The sequence below is a fragment of the Gigantopelta aegis genome, chromosome 10, assembly GCF_016097555.1.
Source record: "Gigantopelta aegis isolate Gae_Host chromosome 10, Gae_host_genome, whole genome shotgun sequence".
Classification (NCBI taxonomy): Eukaryota; Metazoa; Mollusca; class Gastropoda; order Neomphalida; family Peltospiridae; genus Gigantopelta; species Gigantopelta aegis.
The window spans coordinates 48,144,076-48,166,793 of NC_054708.1; the positions used below are offsets into that span (position 1 = coordinate 48,144,076).

At 35.6% G+C, this 22,718-nt stretch overlaps 1 protein-coding gene across 5 annotated transcripts in view; it reads left to right on the forward strand.

The window, feature by feature from the left end:
• LOC121383303 (choline transporter-like protein 4) overlaps nt 1-20,524 on the forward strand; it is a 52,712-nt gene extending 32,188 nt beyond the window's left edge. For 2 of the 5 annotated variants that reach the window (XM_041513247.1, XM_041513248.1), the window contains exons 15-22: nt 366-542; nt 1,527-1,655; nt 4,563-4,632; nt 6,805-6,878; nt 14,563-14,633; nt 15,908-15,996; nt 19,596-19,680; nt 20,207-20,524. In XM_041513247.1, coding sequence (XP_041369181.1) covers nt 366-542; nt 1,527-1,655; nt 4,563-4,632; nt 6,805-6,878; nt 14,563-14,633; nt 15,908-15,996; nt 19,596-19,680; nt 20,207-20,286 — 775 coding nt within the window. In that variant the 3' untranslated portion in view covers nt 20,287-20,524. The remainder of the gene's footprint in view (nt 1-365; nt 543-1,526; nt 1,656-4,562; nt 4,633-6,804; nt 6,879-14,562; nt 14,634-15,907; nt 15,997-19,595; nt 19,681-20,206) is intronic. The other 3 variants (XR_005959282.1, XM_041513249.1, XR_005959283.1) reach the window with 3 other exon arrangements.
• The last annotated feature ends 2,194 nt before the right edge of the window (nt 20,525-22,718 follow it).

Genomic DNA, 22,718 nt, shown 5'->3' on the forward strand with positions numbered 1-22,718 from the left:
GCAAGTGTTCATGTGTGTCATGTTGTTCTGGATCATCAACTTTATTATTGTCCATCCACAGGTATGTGACGTACATGCAAGTGTTCATGTGTGTCATGTTGTTCTGGATCATCAACTTTATTATTGTCCATCCACAGGTATGTGACGTACATGCAAGTGTTCATGTGTGTCATGTTGTTCTGGATCATCAACTTTATTATTGTCCATCCACAGGTATGTGACGTACATGCAAGTGTTCATGTGTGTCATGTTGTTCTGGATCATCAACTTTATTATTGTTCATCCACAGGTATGTGACGTACATGCAAGTGTTCATGTGTGTCATGTTGTTCTGGATCATCAACTTTATTATTGTCCATCCACAGGTATGTGACGTACATGCAAGTGTTCATGTGTGTCATGTTGTTCTGGATCATCAACTTTATTATTGCTCTGAATGAAGTGGTTGTGTCAGGGTCTTTTTCCTCCTACTACTGGGCATTTCACAAGCCTAAAGATATACCAAACTTTCCTGTTGCAGCATCCTGTTGGCGTGCATTTCGGTAAATCTACCTTGCTGGGTTTCTGCCAGAGGGTAAAATGGGTATTGCACCATACCCAAATGTTTTTGCAGATTTTATGTTTTTTAAGTTAACCTTTAAAAAAAATAAAATAACTCTTATCATTACTGTATGATTTTCTTAACCCTAACCCTCAAATTAACCCATTTTCTTTCTGTCGACTGGTTGCATTCAGCACAAACATTGTAAATATTCAATACCATAGCACCGTACCCAAAAATGTCTTTCTGGCAGAAACACTGCTTTGTGTTAGTACACTGAGTACAGTGAAATTTGTTCTGTATCTGAATGAGTGTCATTAAATGATAAGGCATGGTGGAGCAGGGGAGGAGGAGGTGGTGGGGGCTGAATAAAATAATTCTGAATCAAAAATACTATTGGTAATAAATCTTAAAGCAGAGATGAATTTGTAGAAAGCGGGAAATAGCATTTCAGGACATCTTGTTTTCAAAATTTCTTTACGCCCTCAATCTCAGTCATGCTTGCTGTCTACTTGCTTCCGCCGCACCTGTGATATACATATACGGTAAAACTGTTCACCTTCGTAACACTTGAATACCCTCCAAACCAAATGTTTTTCACAGTTACATGAAGTGATGAAGTGAAGTGTTAATCATTGGAGATGTGTATACAACAGTCTGACGGGCAAGTTTATATTTTCTAATGTATATATATAATATAGTCTCTTTTTTTTTTTTGGGAAGTACGGTAAATAATCATATACATGTACTCACCTTTGTTAGACACCCAATAGCCGATGTGTGTTTTTGTGCTGGGGTGTTGTTAAACCATTATGTCGATGGCAGTATATTTTTGTGCTGATGTATTGTTAAACCATTATATCCATGGCAATTCTATGCCACCATAAAATAACATTTGTGTGTGTGAAAAATGTTGATTTTAGAATCCCATCCTACCATTACTTACAACTATAATAATTTGTAATTGCAATGATTTTCTTTGCAGGTACCATGTGGGATCAATTGCATTTGGCTCATTGATTATTACAATTGTTCAGGTCATTCGAGTTATTCTCGAAACAATTGAAAATAGAGTGAAGGGTGCAGAAAATGCAGCTGCAAAATTTGTTTTGAAGTAAGTTGTATTTTTTTTAGCAATATTTAGTCTGAAAGTATGTTTAATGACTTCATGAACTTGATGTGTCAAAATGAGGAAATCTGCCATAAGCTTCATATATGAAGAGACTTACTGCTGGCCCAGCCTGGAGACTGCTCAGGGTTTTGAGAGAGTCCCAGCTTGTGTGCGGCACTCTGTGCCATCTCGATTTCACAACCCTCACCTGCTCAAGCTGGACCATGTACCTCAACCAGGGAACAGCCCCATGAATTTAATGTTCTAGATCCGTATTCATCAACATACTCGCATAGTCAAGACTGTGGTAGGCCTACATTTGTTGGGCATTCACATGTCTGACAGGCGTGAGTCTGTTCATCGACATGATACTTCGCTTGGGATTTTTCCCAACTGGGTGAAGTTGGAGATGGTGGCAACTCAGGTTTTCATTTATCTCGGAGTTGTCTTTAACCTTGTGGAGGCGTCCATTTGACCGATGGATTCACGCATCCACAATTTCACGGCACTGGCTCAGCATCTTTCTCAGGAGCAGCGCATTTTGGTGCGCACACTGCACGGGTTGTTGGGACATCTCGAGTCATTGGCAGCATTGAATGTGCAGTTCAGATGATTCAAGAGACCTCTCCAGTGGCATCTCTTATGTGTGTGGGATGGCCGCTGTTGGGATACATTGATTCTGGTGGGTCCTTGGTTCATGCAGACAATCCGAGAGTGTCTGGTTGACAAGTGCTTGTCCCAGGACATTCCCTTACATCCTTTTGCTCTGGAGTTGGTCCTGTTCACTGATGCTTCCCTAGAGGGGTACGGTGTGCATCTTGGGGATCAACATCTGTCAGGTGTGTGGAGTGCCTTCGAAAGGAGCCTCCATGTCAATCTGTTTGAGATGGAAGCCATTCGTCGGTCTTGCCTCCAGTTCCGGAGCATTATTTGACATCGTTGAAGTGCGACAACATGGCATTGGTTGAATGGGTTATATAGTCCTCGTTTTTCCTTACTTCATCCAAGTAATGGTGAATTCACGTGCTCTAACGGTGTTACATCACGTCCGTTATAGCATAGTTGTTGTGCTAGTACAGTAAGTTGAATAAGACAATTAGAAAATTTGTTTCTATTTCATTATTATTCATACTTACTTACCAGTAGCACAACAATGGTAACCTCTAATCCAACCCTAGGAGGTCTTCCCTTGATTCAGTCATTACTGACTTGGAATCAAGGACGATGCTCTGCCCATGCGTGGATATGGATATACATCTGGCAAGGGAATACAATTCTGCAATGGAGGAGATGACTCAGTTTGTATAGCATTATTGTTGTGCTAGTACTAGGTAAGTATGGATAATAATAAAAATTAGAAACAAATTTTCTAATTTCATGTGATTATTGATATTTTCTTGGAAATAACATGGGTTTCTGCAATTTTTTAAGTTCAATAGATAATTTGGCGAAATTCTTTGCACACCCAGAGTTCGCCATGATTCTTCAACAACAAATACTGCTGATTATTTTCTAATAACATTTTATGTAAACTTCGATCTATTTTGTGGGGAAAACAGACCTAATGGCAAGTACTACCGTAAACCAGATAAATATTGCAACATGGGGTTTTTTGAGAATACACACCTTAGCACCTGTTTGCGAAAAATTAAGATTATGCCTTAAGCACAGTTTATCCTGGAAAATAATGTGTGTATAAATTTCACAACTTGAGGTGTGCGGTGATGACGTAAAATTAATATGCATGCATTTTTTTTCCCCAGTTTACAGTAAATTTACATTTGTATTTTAATATTAAACAGAATTTCTTAACCTCTGAAAAATTGGGCTTTTTCCTGTTTTTGTGCATGATGAAAACTGTATCTATAGACATTAGTGCTTTAAAAAGGCCTATGCCCCTTCACAACATGATCTGGCAGGTCAACCCCCTCCCCTTCCCCCAGCCCTTCTCAAAGTGAACGTTTTGAAAATTACATTTTCCAGGAGAACATAACCACAACACCCCCAGTAGAAACTTCACTTGCTACAGTCTAAACCCCTGCACAATTTCCTGCACACGTGCCTGTATCAGTATTAACACTACAGTGTTTTACATGAATCTCTTTCAAACTGTCCCTTTCTATGGTGTTGGCCCAGAACCAAAGCGTGGAAATCAACCTGAAATGTGACTCAAGATCCTAGCAACATGTTTAGAGTTATGTATCATACCAACAAATGATTAATACTTAAATTATTTTATAAATACTACTTATAGTCCGTCTGAGTGAAAAGGGAACCGATGAATTGGTATATAACTCTATAATGAATAAAGTTAAAATTAATATAAAAATATATAATTAAGTTTTAAACCCATATTTAAGTGTAAATAAAAAGGTTTCTTTATAAATTATCATTAATTTAATTGCATAGGCTAAATCTTAATTTTCAGTGCCAGGTATGAAGTCAACTGACGGAACAGCCAATGTAGAGAATGCATGGGTGTTCCTTTAGTCTCAGTGTACCGGTACTTTATTATTGATTACTTCGATAGCAATGCAGCTAAGGCTGTTCTAGCATTTTGCCTTCACCCCTGTATTAAAAATGAGATTAATCTATATAATTTGATGGCATTTTGTTAAGAAACTGTTTTATTTACGTAGAAAGTTTAGTAAAAAATGTTTTTGAGTTGGTATGGGTTTAAAACTCAGTAATATGTTTTGATAAAGATCTGACATATTCATTATAGAGTTAAATGTCAATTCATCTGTTCTCTTTTTATGCAAACAGACTATAAGTATGATGACTGGTTTAGCATGATACATGTAGTTATGGTTTAAGTATACTTAAGTTAGGAATTTTTATGAATGTTGTCTGGCTTCTATCATTTGTTCAGTTTTTATTACTATTATTGATAATTATATTTATTTGCAGATGTTTCACATGGTGTTTTTGGTGCTTAGAGAAATTTCTGAAGCAATTGTCCAGTACTGCATATGTTATGGTAAGTTCTTGTTAGGTTATTTTTATTTTTTATTTTTGTAAAGTTCTGATTTTGTTAATAATAACATTTTCCTATTGTAAATTGTTACAAAATATATTAGTTGAGCTGTTAATTTAATTGCATATTTTATTGTTGAAATGGAAACTAAATGACATTTAGAAAAATGCAATGCCAGAAATTAGATCTTTTTTCATAATGGAAAACCTTTGTGTACAGGTGGAATTTTTGTTGGAAACACTTCAATAACAATTATTGATACACATCAAACTTACCCTAATAGCCCCTACTTACAATATCAGTGCATTTTTTTTTAATTAAAGGGACATTCCTTATTTTGCTGCAATATTTAAGATGTTATCGACTAACAGATACTTTTTAACGATTGTAATTACATATCAAATACATTTTTCTGCATAAAATATTAGTGGCTGTATATTAAACGTGTTTCTGATCGTTATAATATTTGTACTAGGTTAAATTTCATTTTATTTCCTAAAATAATTTTGTTGGTACATACAAAACTATTTAAAGACAAAATCCAGTTTGGGCTTCTTACAAATATTAAGACGACCAGAAACACATTGAATATACAGACAATGTTATTCTAAACAAGAAAATATATTTAATATGTAAGTTTAATCGTAGAAATATTATATTTTTCGGAAACATCTTACAATGCAGCAAAGTCAGGAATGTCCCTTTAATGCTGGAGTCACAGAAGATACATGTGTGTCCATGAACTATGCTTATGGTGGTCACACGAAGTATTGACTTGCAACGTCCCAACTGTTACTTATAATGGTTGTGTCCTCCTGGTCAATGTGAAGAAACATCCCCAGGCACCATAGATAATGAGTTCAAAACATACCACTGACGTCTGACCCAATGTAGATAGGAATTGCATTATCTAAAATCAATGTTGTACCAGTATTGTAAGCATGTAACCAACCATCATAAGAGTTGCCAACATTTGACTGTAAGCACATGATTTGTACATGTAGTTACTGTAACAATTCACGTGTAAGATGAACAAATACAATTATCTAAACCATTGAACAATTAAGGTACTAATGTAAGTATGTATAATAATGAAAATTAGAAACAAATTTTCTAATTCAAGGTGAGTTCTGCATATGCCAAGTTATTTTTACGAGCCATGCTAAGCAAGTCTGAGAGTCCCGGACTCACCTTAAAATTGCACACTGATCTAACAATTTTGAACGTCACTGTGGTGTTTATATATATTGCGTATACAAATTTTTTATACATGGTGAAAAATGCATTTTTAAAACACAAAACAATATACACACAGCATGTAATTAATTTATAAACAGTAAAAATTCTAAGATTCCAAATTTTAGCCACAAAAAAGTCACTTTTGAACATTTTACAAAAAGGTGCATTATCGTTTCCTCGTCATCTTTACAGTAAGTACAAAGTGCATCGTCCCGAATCCCAATCCTACAGAGAAGGCTATTGGTTGCTATTATTCTGTTAAGAATTTTGCACTGAAAACCTATAAGTGTGATTTGTTTAGTAAATAATCTAGGTGTTAAATATACCTCTTTTTTTCCATATTATAAATGGGGAGTTGTTATCGTTTATTATTGCAGACCAGCAGATTTGTGCTGTTGGCAGTTCTACATTCTTTGAAAGTATATTATATAATATATACCACAACCTTTATTAATTTTTGTCATTAAAAACATATGTAGGACACAAAGTATTATATAGATTTATCTGTCCTTGTAATTGTTAGACGATGCCTTTTCGGTTTTCTGGGATACTATAAATTACCGTTACGTAATCTAAAAAGGTTCCTCCTATGTTATATTTTTGTTTTAACTTTGCAAAAGGAATGATGTATCCTGTTTCTGTTAAAAGATCTTGGATATGTGTTATACTATTATTATTCCAATTGCAGGACTGGGAACAGAGCAAAATGGATGTGCCTGTTATATATAATACATGTAGCTGTCACATTTTTACTGTTTTATTGAATAAATACACATGTACCAATACTGTGCATTATATATAAATATCATTGAATATGCATACCATGCAGAGTAAAAGTGTCGCCCGATTATTCCTTTAATTATTAAATCTATATACAGTTAAGATACACACTCTATATTTTTAGACGATGTCTATTATCTTTGCTTTTATTTTCAGATGGCAATGCATGGAACAAACTTTTGTGTATCTGCAAAAAATGGCTTAAAACTTCGTATAAATAATGTTGTTGGGTATTTATCTGTTTATTTGGTTAATTATTAAAGGAGACCGGACACCAAAAGACCTGTAGTGTGTAATGGATTAAGTTAGCGTCAAAGACGGCATTACTCTAACGCTTGGCTCGCTGCGAGGCACCGGTCAGCTGCGCGTCTTAGGTTTGGGGTAAAAACAGAAGTGGGCGGGATTATGCATAGATCTGAACGAAAGCGAGGCAATACGTCATCGGTGAGAGTTACCAAGCAATACCGGTACACGTGTTGATTCTTTGGTTGTGCCTTTTAGTCGTCTTTTGTTTTTTTGTCTCCAGGTTTATTGGAAATTTAATTTACAAGATAATTAGTGTTATTATATACTGTCGACGTAATTATATGATGGTTAACTGCGCAGTGTTTAACTGCAAAAGTAACAGCAATGCATCCCAAGAAACGGCCAACATCATGGTTTCGATTTAAAAAAAAAACGCATTATTGTCGTCGAATGGGCTTTACAACAACTAAATACAGCAGGTTATGGTACATTTACAATGTGAAAATTAAAACAAGTATGTACTTAAGATATACATTAAATAAAGGTATTGCAATTTGTTCACATACGAATATTTAAATTTCATATTTATTTACCTATAATTACCAAATTAATTTTCACCGACAGCCCATAACGACTCCATACTAACGTCTCTTGATCTAGTTGGTTTGTTAACCTCATAATAAAACACCTTCAAAACGTGAATTATTACGTTAGTTAACAATGTTTATCGTCAGTTCAGTATATTTTCATTAAAATTAAAATGCTAACATTTTGGCAAGAACAACATATGTACTCTGGCCAGAAGGAATGATGGTTAAATAATTTTAAAGCTAGTGTCGATTATTAAAGCATAATAAAATTGTACTTTTCAATGCTTTCTGTATGTCATATTAAAAATACTCTACACCAAATAATTATTTTAATACCTACCCTGGGTTTCTGCCAGAGGGTGCGGAGGGTAAACTTATATGTATGTACTAAAAAAATCTCAGAAATTAATATATATATATATATACTCTTCAAAAAAAGAAACGCAAAAGGGTACAAATGGGTTATAACTCCGATTTTATGTTTCCTACCAGTTCATGCTTTGTGAATATAAGGTCATTGCATGTCCCAAACACATTCCCACGGTTACATTCGATAAAACGCAGCTACTGTACAATAAAGTTCCAAAATGTGAATATTCGCAAAAACGCAGCCACGTGCAAACCATGTCACCACTGCACGTGCGTTGTCTGCACGTGCAACATGAACACCGACAGTATAAAAGTGCAGGGTGTTCGCTTGCCTGGCCTCTGTATCTGGCCGACAGTTGACAATCCAGGACATGCCACGTCTCAGTGAACCGCAGAGAAACAATGCCATCGGCCGACTAGACGCAGGCGAATCCAGAACGGGCGTTGCCAGGGCATTCCATGTGTCCCCAAGCACCATCTCCAGACTGTGGGACCGTTACCAGCAACATGGATCCACACGTGACCTCCCTAGATCCGGTCGACCACGGGTCACTACCCCCGGGCAGGACCGCTACATCCGGGTACGCCACCTTCGGGAACGATTGACTACTGCCACCTCCACAGCCGCAGCAATACCAGGTTTGCGCAGGATATCCGACCAGACCGTACGGAACCGCCTACGTGAGGTAGGAATTCGTGCCAGACGTCCAGTTCGAGGTGTCATCTTAACACCACAACACCGTCGACTCCGACTGCAGTGGTGCCAGATTCATCGACAATGGCCTCAACTGCGATGGAGACAGGTGTGGTTCAGTGACGAGTCCCGATTTCTGCTCCGACGTCATGATGGAAGATGTCGCGTGTATAGGCATCGTGGTGAACGTTATGCGGCAAACTGCGTGCAGGAAGTGGACAGATTCGGCGGGGGTAGTGTCATGGTGTGGGCAGCCAACTCACACACTGGCAGAACTGACCTGGTCCACGTGCAGGGCAACCTGAATGCACGGGGCTACATTGACCAGATCCTCCGGCCACACATCGTTCCAGTTATGGCCAACGCCAACGCAGTGTTCCAACATGACAACGCCAGGCCTCACACAGCACGTCTCACAACGGCTTTCCTACAGAACAACAACATTAATGTCCTTCCTTGGCCATCGATATCACCGGATTTGAACCCAATTGAGAATCTATGGGACGAGTTGGACCGACGCCTCCGACAGCGACAACCACAGCCCCAGACCCTGCCCGAGCTGGCAGCAGCCTTGCAGGCCGAGTGGGCCACCATCCCCCGGGACGTCATCCGTACTCTGGTTGCTTCAATGGGCAGGCGGTGCCAGGCAGTTGTCAACACACGCGGAGGCCACACCCGGTATTGACTCCAGATGACCTTGACCTTGGTGGTGTGTCCTATCACTTACTCACAATGGACTAGAGTGAATTGTGAACAATCCTGCAACATTTGGTAATTATCGGACTCACCATTCAATAATTAAATCAATTCTCCAAATGTTACGACAATGTGGTTTTGCGTTTCTTCTTTTGAAGAGTATATATATATATATATATATATATATATATAAATGTTTGATTTTTTCGATAGATTATAGTAAGATAATTGCTGTTTAAAATTTTATAAAAGTGCATGAAATAAAATGTTCAATAAAAAAAAAATTTCAAACCTATAACCACCCAATATACTCCTTTGAACATATTTAGTTTTTACAGGCCAGTAGGAACAACTTGGGGGGGGGGGGGGGGGGGGGGGGGCACTGACAGACTGGGTATAAACTCTACATCAGATTTTGGTTACAGTGGCAAAAATTAATGTGATAAAGAAAAGCTCACAAGTGGGGGGCACCCCTCCACCCCACCCCCCCCACCCCCCCCCCCCCCCCCACCCCACCCCAGTTCCTACGGGCCTGTTTTATTACGTACCCTCAAATTATTTTCTGGCAGAAAACCTGGTACCTTTGGTAGAGGTTGAAACAATTGGTCGTCTAATTTTCAACTGTTGCCATAAAATAATATAATTAATCACTTTTGGCATCTAGCAATTTAAAGCAAAATTAACAATAGTTACCACATGGAATAAGCATCATATATTATTTTGTTTTACCTGTAATATATTTGACCTGTAATATATTTTCATCATTTCTTCCTCCATGAATGATTAAAGAAAATAACACTGGATATATTGTAATTATGTTTATTTTATTCCAATATATAACAAATGTGTTTTATGTCAGTATGTGGAGCAAACTACCTGAAACAGTTGGTTTGAAATCATGATTACAAAATCATAAAGATAAAAGGAAGTGTGTGGGGGGGGGGGGGGGGGGGGGGAAAATACAGTCTCTAGTGAGGGATACAAACTAGATTTTTTATCTTTATATCGTCTTTATTTATGCAAAGTAGTGAAAGTTTAAAACATACCTTTTCTTCCTAGAGTGTGTGATGGAGAACAAGCCCCTAGGCCCGCCCCTCCCCAGTTCCTATGGACCTGTTGTATTTTATATTAATAAATGCAAAAACTACATAATAATATTGTCGATAAGACATGTTGTAAAGTGATTGTCAGTATGTGGCAACAGTATATTTTCCAACATTCTGTGTTTCTGTACCCGGCTGTGGACAGTTTCGGGAGACTGGTAACACATTTTCTTAATAATTAAAAATACACGGTTTAACCAAATACATTAAAACTTGGAGGGTAACTAGTTAAGAGAACAAAGTTTTTTGTTAAATTATTATATCTTGCTTTGGTGAGGAGGGGACGCTTTTTGCAAATTTGCGAAATCGGCCTCTGGAATATCCACTGACGTGTCATATTTACATCTATGCTGAACAAGATTTATGATGAAATATTATTACATTTTGTGTGCTTTTCTTCTAATTAGGTCCATTTGCTTCAGTTTACATTAAAAATGTCATAAAAAATTATGTTTAAAAAAATGCTTGTATGCTAGTCTATGACCGTGTGGCTTCCTCGTCTTCGTCAGCAGTTGATTCATCAAATTTTTCGTCTAAGACAACATTTCCAGGATTAGGGACAAAGTCTCTGATAAGTGGTTCAAACTGATACGGTTTGATGCCATTAGCACAAGCTGGACACAATTCTTCGTCACTCGAATCGCTAAGTTCGTCCATGCTGCTTGGTAGTTTCTTCAGTTTTCCTCTCATCGATGACGTCACGGGTCTAGCTCATCAATTGTCGACAGTTTCCGGCAAACATCGGAGATCGGCGAAAAAAAAACCCAACCAAGACTGGCACGCTTAACTTAGTCAATAAGGGGAGCGCAGTAGTTGCTTGTTGTGGTTTATGACGGCAAACAATTCATTACGCCGTATATATGATTTGGTGTCCTGTCTCCTTTAATATTACCTACAAATTATTTTTTATGTTTGATTCATGCTCACAAGAACAACAATATAAATTACTTTTCTTCTTCTTTTTTTTTGTATTACTAATATATTTAATTACTAATATATGAATAGTTTCACTTCATTCATAATCAGTTTAATTGATTTTCTTTTAGCAAATTAAATGCAGCTATCTCTACCATATTTTACTTCCCACCCCACCCCAACCCCATAACAGAGTTTTGGTTTTAAACAAAGCAATAATGTTAACACGTATCCTGCTGTTGACATGTATACACGTCAAGTGTCATCACTATGACATCACTTACCATTGTTTTCGTTTTAAACAAAGCAATAATGTTAACACGTATCCTGCTGTTGACATGTATACACGTCAAGAGTCATCACTGCTGTTACCATTGTTTTGTATTACACGTCAAGATGTCACGTCAAGTGTCATCACTATTGACATCACGTCACATGTTACCATCACTTACCATTGTTTTGGTTTTAAACAAAGCAATTGTTAACACGTATCCTGCTGTTGACATGTAACACAAAGCATCACTATGACATCACTTACCATTGTTTTCGTTTTAAACAAAGCAATAATGTTAACACGTATCCTGCTGTTGACATGTATACACGTCAAGTGTCATCACTATGACATCACTTACCATTGTTTTGGTTTTAAACAAAGCAATAATGTTAACACGTATCCTGCTGTTGACATGTATACACGTCAAGTGTCATCACTATGACATCACTTACCATTGTTTTGGTTTTAAACAAAGCAATAATGTTAACACGTATCCTGCTGTTGACATGTATACACGTCAAGTGTCATCACTATGACATCACTTACCATTGTTTTGGTTTTAAACAAAGCAATAATGTTAACACGTATCCTGCTGTTGACATGTATACACGTCAAGTGTCATCACTATGACATCACTTACCATTGTTTTGGTTTTAAACCATAATGTTTATCCTGTGTTGACATGTATACACGTCAAGTGTCAACTATGACAACTTACCATGTTTTCGTTTAAACATAATGTTAACACGTATCCTGCTGTTGACATGTATACACGTCAAGTGTCATCACTATGACATCACTTACCATTGTTTTCGTTTTAAACAAAGCAATAATGTTAACATGTATCCTGCTGTTGACATGTATACATGTCAAGTGTCATCACTATGACATCACTTACCATTGTTTTCGTTTTAAACAAAGCAATAATGTTAACATGTATCCTGCTGTTGACATGTATACACGTCAAGAGTCATCACTATGACATCACTTACCATTGTTTTCGTTTTAAACAAAGCAATAATGTTAACATGTATCCTGCTGTTAACATGTATACACGTCAAGTGTCATCACTATGACATCACTTACCATTGTTTTCGTTTTAAACAAAGCAATAATGTTAACATGTATCCTGCTGTTAACATGTATACACGTCAAGTGTCATCACTATGACATCACTTACCATTGTTTTCATTTAAAAATCATTTTATAAAAAACAACATAACATTTTTGTCAAAAAAAGTAAGGAAATGTTTATTCCACCCCTCTTGTATTGCCACAAAGAGGACTGCCACTTCCAGACTAGTATACTAAAGTCTCTTTGTACTGCATCATCTTTTACTTCAGAAACAATGCAAGTCAAGCAGAATACCTTGGCTGTTCTCGCATTTTGTCTTCACCCCTGTATTAAAATTATATTTAATATGTATAATTTAATGGGTTTTTATTTGAGTTGGTATGGGTTTAAAACGTAACATGTTTTTATATGAATATAAACTTTATTCAGTATGAATTTAAACACCAATTCATTGGTTTTCTTTTGATGCAAACAGACTATATACGGTGAACACATGGTTATTATTCAACAAAAAACATTATAGTTTTGATTTTGGCTATGCAGTTAAATTTCAATATGATAATTGGAGGGCTATAGTTGAAATATAAGGGCCGGTAAGATTTTTTTTCAACTGGCCCTGCTGGTGACCATGGTTTTCGTGTTAATTTTCAACCCTGCATTTCTATTTATAAAACCCAGGTCATGTGACAGCACATTTCCCGCCATAACAATTTGACAGTCGTAGTACACATTGTTTACATTTGCGCCGTTTTCATTAATAATTACAAAGTGATTTCTTATAATACAGCTCACAATATTCTAACTAGCTATGTTTGCTTGAACAGTTACATCGACTGTGTGATCAAAGACATACTGTGCTTTGTATTTGTCGTTATTTTGTTGTGTTGTTCGTTTTATTTTTTCTGCCCGTTTTTCTCTTCTTTTTTTTCAAGGTTACATATTATATTCATAATGGTATTAATCCATACTCAGTGATGATATCTAAATTTTATTCTTTATATTTTAAATGCATTGCAAACAATAGGTACTATGAATGTCTTTTGAACTAGTCGGGGGGGGGAAATACCTTGACCTATATTACTTTCAGTAACCAATAACAAAAAATTCTTGTTGGCATCACACACAATAATTATGTGGCGGCATAATATAATATTATCAAAAATGTATAATACAAGGAATTTTGGGGTTTTGTTTTTTTGGGGGGTGCAGGACATATGGCTTCTTTTTTTAACATAGGATTTTTTTTTAATCCCCATGGATCAGCGCCTTTAATAATTTAGCATATATAAGAGTGTTTTGTAATTATTTTTGTATGGTAGATGACCATTTAAAACTATCAGGAACATGTGTAGGAATTTTCACAGGGGTTTCGACCCACAAAAGCCATCCCTGCACACACATCTACAATAAAGATAAATGGCCATTCAAATATTACATACCGGTAACACTATTTTTGTCAAAACTAGACAACCCTTCCCCTTCTCCACTGTAACGCTCCATAACTCAAGGCCATACACACCCAAAATATTACGTAATTTTACGTAGTGTTTTGCGATTTGTGAAAGCACAAATACACATTTCAACTTGATTTATATTCATTATTGTGAGTATACATCTAGCTATAGCTACCTATGTTACATATGGCCTGAAACCTTTTGATCATGTATTTCGATCATTCCTCCCACAATATTAGTCGTAATCCATATAAAAATGCGTAGTGCTTCGTTTGCAACCCTCTATAGCTGTGTGGCAGTAGCACTAAAATTAATAAATGTTTTTCCGTTTCGGATATTTTTTTTAATTGGGACAAAAATTAGCCTGCCCTTTCCCCACCCCTACAAAAAAAACCCGGGAACCTCAATACAGTAGTCCAGTTTATTATATATATATATATAATGTGACAAGAAGGTTAAATAAAATAATAATTTCCTGCTTGTTGTATTTGTTTTCAGTTCTATTGTGGTGGAAAGCACATCCAGCTTCATGATCTTTATATGCAAATTTTTACTGACTGTTACTGTGTGTAAGTATTTCTTTACTTATATTAATAACCAACCAGAATTCTTATCCATCATTCCCCCCCTGTTTTGAAATAATGTTTATAAAAGAACACTTTTATCAGATTCCCTTGTCTTATTAGACGTTAATAAAGAGGTCAATTTGTCATTTTACATGATCTGGAACCCATTTCCTTATAAGTGTGCACCCGAATGTAAACATGTAGTATTTAAAATATATATATATAAATGTGCTCCAGTGGTGTAGTTAAACAAAACAAACTTTATTTATTTAAAATATAAATCCATGGTTGTATATCATTTTAGTGAAATTGGAACCCATTTCCTTTTACACATGCACTGCAGCGTTCTAATGGGCAAGATGTAGCCCAGTGGTAGAGTGCTCACTTGATGCGCAGTCGGTTTGGGATCGATCACTGTCAGCCAGTGCACCATGACTGGTACATCAAAGGCCGTGGTATGTGCTATCCTGTCTATGGGATGGTGCATATAAAAGATCCCTTGCTGCTAATCGAAAAGAGTAGTCCATGAAGTGGCGACAGCAGGTTTTCACAATGTCTGTGTTGTCCTTAACCCAGTGTTCGAGATTAAAATTTTGGGGCAGTATCCCAGTTGGATACTAACATTTCAAAATCTGGTATTCCACCTGAGAATTTAGTATTATATGGTATCCCGGTGGGATACTGGGTTCTTGAAGTCTGGTATCCAAAATTAAATTCTGGTATCCCCGGGATATCGGGATACCGTTAATCTCGAACACTGTTAACCATATGTCCGACGCCATATAACCGTAAATAAAATGTGTTGAGCATGTCGTTAAATAAAACATTTTCTTTCCAACATACTAGGGTTGGGACGTAGCTCAGTGGTACAGCGCTCACCTGATCGATCTAGGACCCCCATTGGGCTATTTTTGTTCCAGCCAGTGCACCACGACTGGTATATCAAAGGCCGTGGTATGTGTTATCCTGTTTGTGGGATAGTGCATATAAAAGATCCCTTGCTGCTAATCAAAAAGAGTAGCCCATGAAGTGGCGACAGCAGGTTTCCTCCCTCAATATCCGTGTGGTCCTTAACCATATGTCCGACGCCATATAACCGTAAATAAAATGTGTTGAGTGCGTCGTTAAATTAAACATTTCCTTCCTTCCAGCATACTAATTAGAATAAATCACTGTGATCTGTTTTGCTATTGCTTGTATGATGGTTAGCTGATCCTAAAGAATATATTTAACCTAAAGTTTATTCACACAGCAATATAGTTTTGTCTTTCCAACAGTTTTTGTTTCGTCAGCGTGGTTTCAAGGAGATATTCCGATATTGAAAAGAGACATTCCAGATCTCAACAGCTACTTTAGCCCAGTCATAGTATGTACAGAATTGCTTGTTTGTCTAAACACAGAAACAGTTCTAAACATATATGTCTTACAAATTTGTATTTGAAGCTATAGTCTCGTGAATATTTTAATTATTTGATCACAGAGAACAGATCATCCACATGCATTGTTTTTGTTCCCATGACACAACATTGTGCTATCGGCTTTTTTACATGGATCCAAAAATTCAATTTAATTGTGGAACTCAAAACTTATATTTTTCTGATGTATAATATTTAAGTTAGTAAGTCCAAACTACACTGGTACTATAACACCATGACAAAATATTTTACAAACCTACAAAACACAAACTAAATGAATGTTTATTTACTTCTTTTAATATATTCCAACAAATTAATGGTGTAATTATTATTGTAAAACTTCAATATTTATTTTTGCCATAAATTTAATATTATTGTATGCCATATCCATAAAATGTTTCACACTTCATTTCTGTTCGTATTAACAGTTCATGGTAGATCTAACTAAAGTATTCCCATTTCACTATTGGAAAATGTACCATCGGGAATTACATCTTTTTTTACTAAAAGTTATTTACAGCCGTTGCAATTGTAGCTGACTTACGTGTCACAGATCCATGAATGTCAGGTTAGCTATATGTCACAGTCTAATCGATTTCCATCATGTAGTTTTTCATTGGATGTGTTAGTAACACACGTATATTATGTGTAAACAACCATGTGTAACCAAAAATAATGCATGGTGTTCTCACCAACGGGTGTGTAAGAAATAATTTTTATTTTATCTAAAATTTAACTGACTGTTAAAGAAGCATGTATGCTTTTATGCATCACATGACTAATAAATATAAATGTAAGAGAGAAAATAAAACTGACAGTTGTGCTGAGATATCTTAAAGTTATAGTTCCATTTCCAGCTATTTGTACCAGGTTATAGGAATATTTTAAGGCACAATATACTGATTTACACTCAACTTAGACAGGTAAAGAACCTGAAATAGTGAAGTCAGTAATATTTGGTTGTGGACAATACCCAACAAAACTTGGGTTTTAGATATAAAATCATAATGTAAATATACACAGTACATGTATATAAACATATATATACTATCAAGAAAGTAATAAGGCACATTACTTGGCTTAAAATGTTCATGAAACAGTCAGAAAATATATGGTATTTTGGTTAACACCAAGTGTAGCTAGTAACCTTGTTAAACCCAACGGCAATCATAAATTTGAACAAAATCATTCAACTTTGATAACATTTCTCGTATTTAAAAAATACAGTTTTAAAATGTTTGAGAAGATTATTAATGGTTTCCATTTCATCAGCTGCAAATCTCCTGTTCATGACCTGATGTGACATCTGCATGGTAGTGTTCATAACCAACTGAACTTATTTATTTTCAAAATATTAACATTTCAGATGTGATTATCAAGTTTGCTACTTGTATTATGTTTCAGCTAGTGTACATAACTTAATTTGTTTACTATATATGACTTCTTGGTAAAAGTAAATTTTAGGAAAGATTTGACTCAAATGTTTTTTCTTCTTCAAACTTCACCATATCTCAAAAAACAATATGTAATAAAATGGTAATTCGTAAACATGTATCATTTAAGAATTGGCCGCAATTATTTTTTGGTTCATGCAAGTATGAACCGAAAAAACGATGTGCACATTGTATGAGCCCATGCAGCGGGTCATACAAAAGTGTGCACATTGTTTTTTCGGTTCATACTTGCATGAACCAAAAAATAATTGCGGTCAAATCTTATAATTAAATTTATATGCATACTTTAACAATACATAACTGAATTTATTTTGTTTAGCTTTAAATACGCCTGTAGTATTGTTTGTGTAAACTTATTGATACTTATGTCGCGTAAAAAAAAAAAAAAAAAAAAGAATGCGAACGTTCATTCACTATCATTTGAATCAGGTGATTTTTTTTTGTAAATGACGTCATTTCCTCTAGCTGCTGTGCATTTTTACGGATCGTTTAGTTATATTGGAAGGAATTGTCCTATTCGTGTTTAGTTTATATTTTATGAAAGTGAACGAAGAGAACGTGTCTAACATTTATGCTGTTGATGGAATCGTTTAATTTTCACCAACAGCTGTAGAACATCGCTTACAAGTAAGTTACAGAAGTGAAGTTTCCTACATGATTTCTTTGGCCACCGACCGAGTCTCATGTCATGATTAGCGAAGAAGTTGGGGTTTTTGGGTGTGGTTTTTTTTTTTTTATAAATCAGTGCGTATATATCTACATGTGTACTCTGCTATAGCATTTTCCATTAATTTATCGTATACATTTTTTGTAGTTTGTATTTTCTTCAAAATATCTAAATATGATTGCCAGAATAATCCGGCTTGTTACACAAAAGTAGTGCGAGTCGGGGGGGGGGGGGGGGGGGTTAGAAGGCGTGGCTTAAATTTGTTTGGTTCATCGAAATATGAACGAAAAAAAGTAAGCACCTCTGGACCAATCAGATTGCCGTAAAGTGTATAGACGCAAAGAAAATTTAATTATATCAATATGAAATCATTTTGAAGGGCAACTGGGGTCAGAAGTGAAATTTGAAAGTTGATGGGGGTTTTATCAGTAAATTGCAAATTCAAACAATAAAAATGACTAAAAACAAAACAATAACAACTGTATGATCAACAGAATGAAAAAGATTGACAGAAATAATGTTCCACAGTGATTAATGGACCTTCTTGGAAATGTCAAAATCAAGAATGACACCCCACGCACGTATATGGGGCAACTGCGTGATGCATGTGTAAACTATGGAATGTGTTTTGGGTATGTTGATAAACAGACCGGAATGTTTTTTACTAGGATGTCTGTGGTCAAACCTATGTTTTAATATTTCAGGTTCCCCTACTTTTTTTGAAGAGTGTGTGTGTGTGTGTGTTGATCACAAAACTAAATAGATTTATTAAAACAGAAGTTGTGTTTGTATTCTGCATTAGAAAACAATGATATAAATAGGGTGGTGAACCTGCTGCTTATGGGGATGGGATGTAGCCCAGTGGTAAAGTTATCTCCTGATGTGTGGTTTGTCTAGGATCAATCACCATCAGTGGGCCCATTGGGAAATTTCTTTTAGTGAGTGCTCCATAAACTGGAGTAACAAAGGCCATGGTATGTACTATCCTATTTGAAGGATGCTGTATTTAAAAGATATGTTGCTGCTAATCTAAAAGTATTCCATGGAATGATGGTTGTGGGTTTCCTCTCTCAACTATATGTCCAATGCCAAATAACTGTAAACTAAAATGTGTTGAGTGTGTCGTTAAATAAAATAGTTCTTTTTCATCTCTAAAGCCCGTGGATTTATTTTCATTATTTTTCTATTTACAATTAAACCTACAATTTTGTTCAATTAAAATGTTGCTTTTGGAAGTCTGGATTATGTTAGTAGCATCACACAATGACATGTTTAGCAAATATATCTAAAACTTTTAGATTTAATGCAAAAAAGATTTATGATATTCCAAACTTGATGTTATCACATGTTTCCATGTTCCATACTTATATATAGTACTCTCTGCTAATCATTTTACTGATAAGCTGTTGTTGTTTTGTTTTTTCTCTAGTGTTTGACGATTACTTCATTCATTATAGTATCCATTTTCTTGAACATATATAACATGGGAGTGAGCACGCTCTTTTTGTGTTTCTGTAAGTAATACTAGTTTAAAATAATATTTAAAATGACATGTCTTATTATATTACTTTAAAAGTACATTCAGGTGTTTTTTTTAAATCAAATTTGCCTACAGTCATCACAAAATTAATTAAAACGGCCACAGTTTAAATACTTAGCATGTTAACAATTTCACTTTGTAAATGACTGCTTGTGAATGGTATTTGCTAAAATATGTTTTGAAGTTTTGTTTTGGTGGAGTTATTTCGGGGGAGGGGTATGTTTTAAGGCCTTAAACTAAATGACCATAAAAAATACAAGCAAAGAATGTGATTTACTACCGGGTAATTGAAATATATTTATTAAAAAAATCTATTGAGGCTGACAGACAGGCTAATTGTGATATTGCAGTTGCCACTTGTTTCAGCTTGTAGAAAAAAAAAGAAAAAAAAGAAGAAAATTCAGTTTGTCAAATGTATAAGCAGACTAAACATTATAAAATGTTTTGAATTTAAAATTGATTTGTTTGACTGACATGTATATTTTTATTTTTATTTTCAGTGAGGGATCAGGAGATAAATGATGGAAGTGAAGCTAAACCATACTACATGACTAAGTCACTCGAGGAGCATTTTTGTTAAGACTTAATACACATTTTACCCACATGGTTGAAAATAATTTGCATATTATTGAATAGATGTCTGAACAGGTTGTAATAAAACAAATTTTATTCCAAACAGTCAAGTGTCAGAAACAAATAATGCAAAATTAGCATCACCGAGGTATTGGACTACCTGATATCAATTATTTGAGTTGCATCAGTAGTCTTTGAGTACAGTTCCTGACAATTTTCACGAATAAAACATATGTCATGATAAACTGTAGAGAAGAACATTTATTTATTATACACCTGGAAAAGGGTTAAACACACCCTGCTATTTTGGTCATAAGGTTTAAAAAACCCAAATGTATGGCATAGAAACCAGAACGTGTTGTATCCTGAAAGAGTAATTCTTCATCACTGAACAAGGACATGAATCATGACATTTCAAGAAGTGGTATTCATAAAATTGGTTGACATTTCATTGTATGTAATATTGATAAGATTGGTACATGACTTATGTATGAAGCTGTAGGGTCTGACCGGTACGTTGTTGCTAAAAATTACCATTACGGTAACAGCATGACTTCTTGTGCTGGCATATACCGTATAGCCTCCACATGCCCAGATGACCACCTTAACTCTCCTTCTCATGCCTCCTATGCATTCCTGTGATAGGTTTTGCCATTCTCGGTGCAATGCTTGTTCCAGTTCCTGTTGATTGGCTACTGGGGAGTCTAGCTTCTATATTGTAGGATGTCCCAGATCTCTTCCACAGGTTGTGATCCACACCCACAGCAGGCCAAGGGATGGTCATGGTGGCGTTCTGCTGCAGGAACCTTGTTATCTGTTGAGAACAGTGTGGTCTCACTTTGTTAACCATGTAGATGGGTCAGGTAGCTAGATGGTGCCTATCAAAATGTGGTACAGTATGGATCCAGGATTTGACGTCTCTGTACCTGTTGCCCATCTGATTCTCCTGCACAGTGACCATGTCCAGCTTGCACTCATGGAAAAGGCAACCCCCACATGATGACTGATCCTCCACCAGAGGCGACCGTGGGATAAACTTTCCTGAGTATGTATGGTACCAGACCTGAATACGCCTGTCCATGACATGCAGCAAGGACCTGCTTTCATCTGACAAGTGAATCTTCCTTCATGTCCTATCGTTGCAGCCACATCTCACCAAACACCATGCCAAATGGTATCTGCAATGAATATCTGACACCACAGGATGGTTAATCACCATCCTTAACCTCAAACCTGCAGATATGAGTAAATTTCTCACAGTCCATGATGACAGTTGTCTTGTGGGCATCCCGTTCTTCTTAGAAAGGTGCTTGTGGCAAAGGGTTGTAGTCCAATCAAGCAGAAAACACGTCACAATATACCCTTGCTGATGTCACACGAGACCGTCTGGTGAATTAGTTTATCCATATTTCTGTGCCATTCTACTTATAATTAAAGGGTGGAAACTGCGCTAACAACTAAGAGCTTCGTAGGACATTCCAACACTAACCATGCTTATCACTTAAGAACCATGATGAACAAGAATTAAGACCACACTACATAATAATTTTAAATTGTGCCTGAATTTAGCACAGACTCTATCAGAACTGTTAGCAAACATTCACATAATAGCTATGGATATCTATTTGTGTCATTACAAACATGATTTTACCAATTACATTCATGACTGCGCAACATTTATAACCTTTTAGGAGACTGAAACTTTTCCATGTGTGTATTTAATAACATGAATGTAGTAGTCATATTTGAAAGTACTTGTTAGTGGATGTTTAAATTTTCTTGTTTTTGTTAATATGAATTGCTACTTGTTATGGAAGTTTAATAAAGAGTTTAAATGGGATAGATCTCAAACTTAATTGAAGTATTCTCTAGGGTAGTCTTCACAAACTAATAGAAAATACTTTGAATTTTTATTAAATTGAAAATTTGAGTCTATTTTCTAGAGTTTTGATTGGATTGTTTTGAAAGTTGCCAACTTGGAACTGATTCTTTGGGACAGTTTTTACAAACCAACAGATATATTGTAAATTTTGAATTTGTAAATTATTTCTTAAATTTAAACGTTTAAGTATTCACAAAACTAATAAATATTTTGGAAATTTAGAATTTTTCTTAAATTAAAAAAAAAGGACATAAAAAATGTCATTTTTAGTCTATTTTTCCTAGAGTTTTAAATTTAAAAAAATTTAAGTAGAAATTTTACCTCCACTAATGTCAGTGGAGTTTTTCTAATATCAGTTTGTCTGTTATCTGTCTGTCAACTTTTGCTTTGAAGTTACAAGAGTTTCAATTGGATTGTTCTGAAACTTGGTACAATGATCATCTGAGTCACTCTTCAAAAACTAATAGAGAGATATTTTTAAATTTTATTAAACATTTTAATAATTGAAAATGTGAATGTCTGTCCTCTAGAATTTTGATGGGGTAGTTCTGAAACTT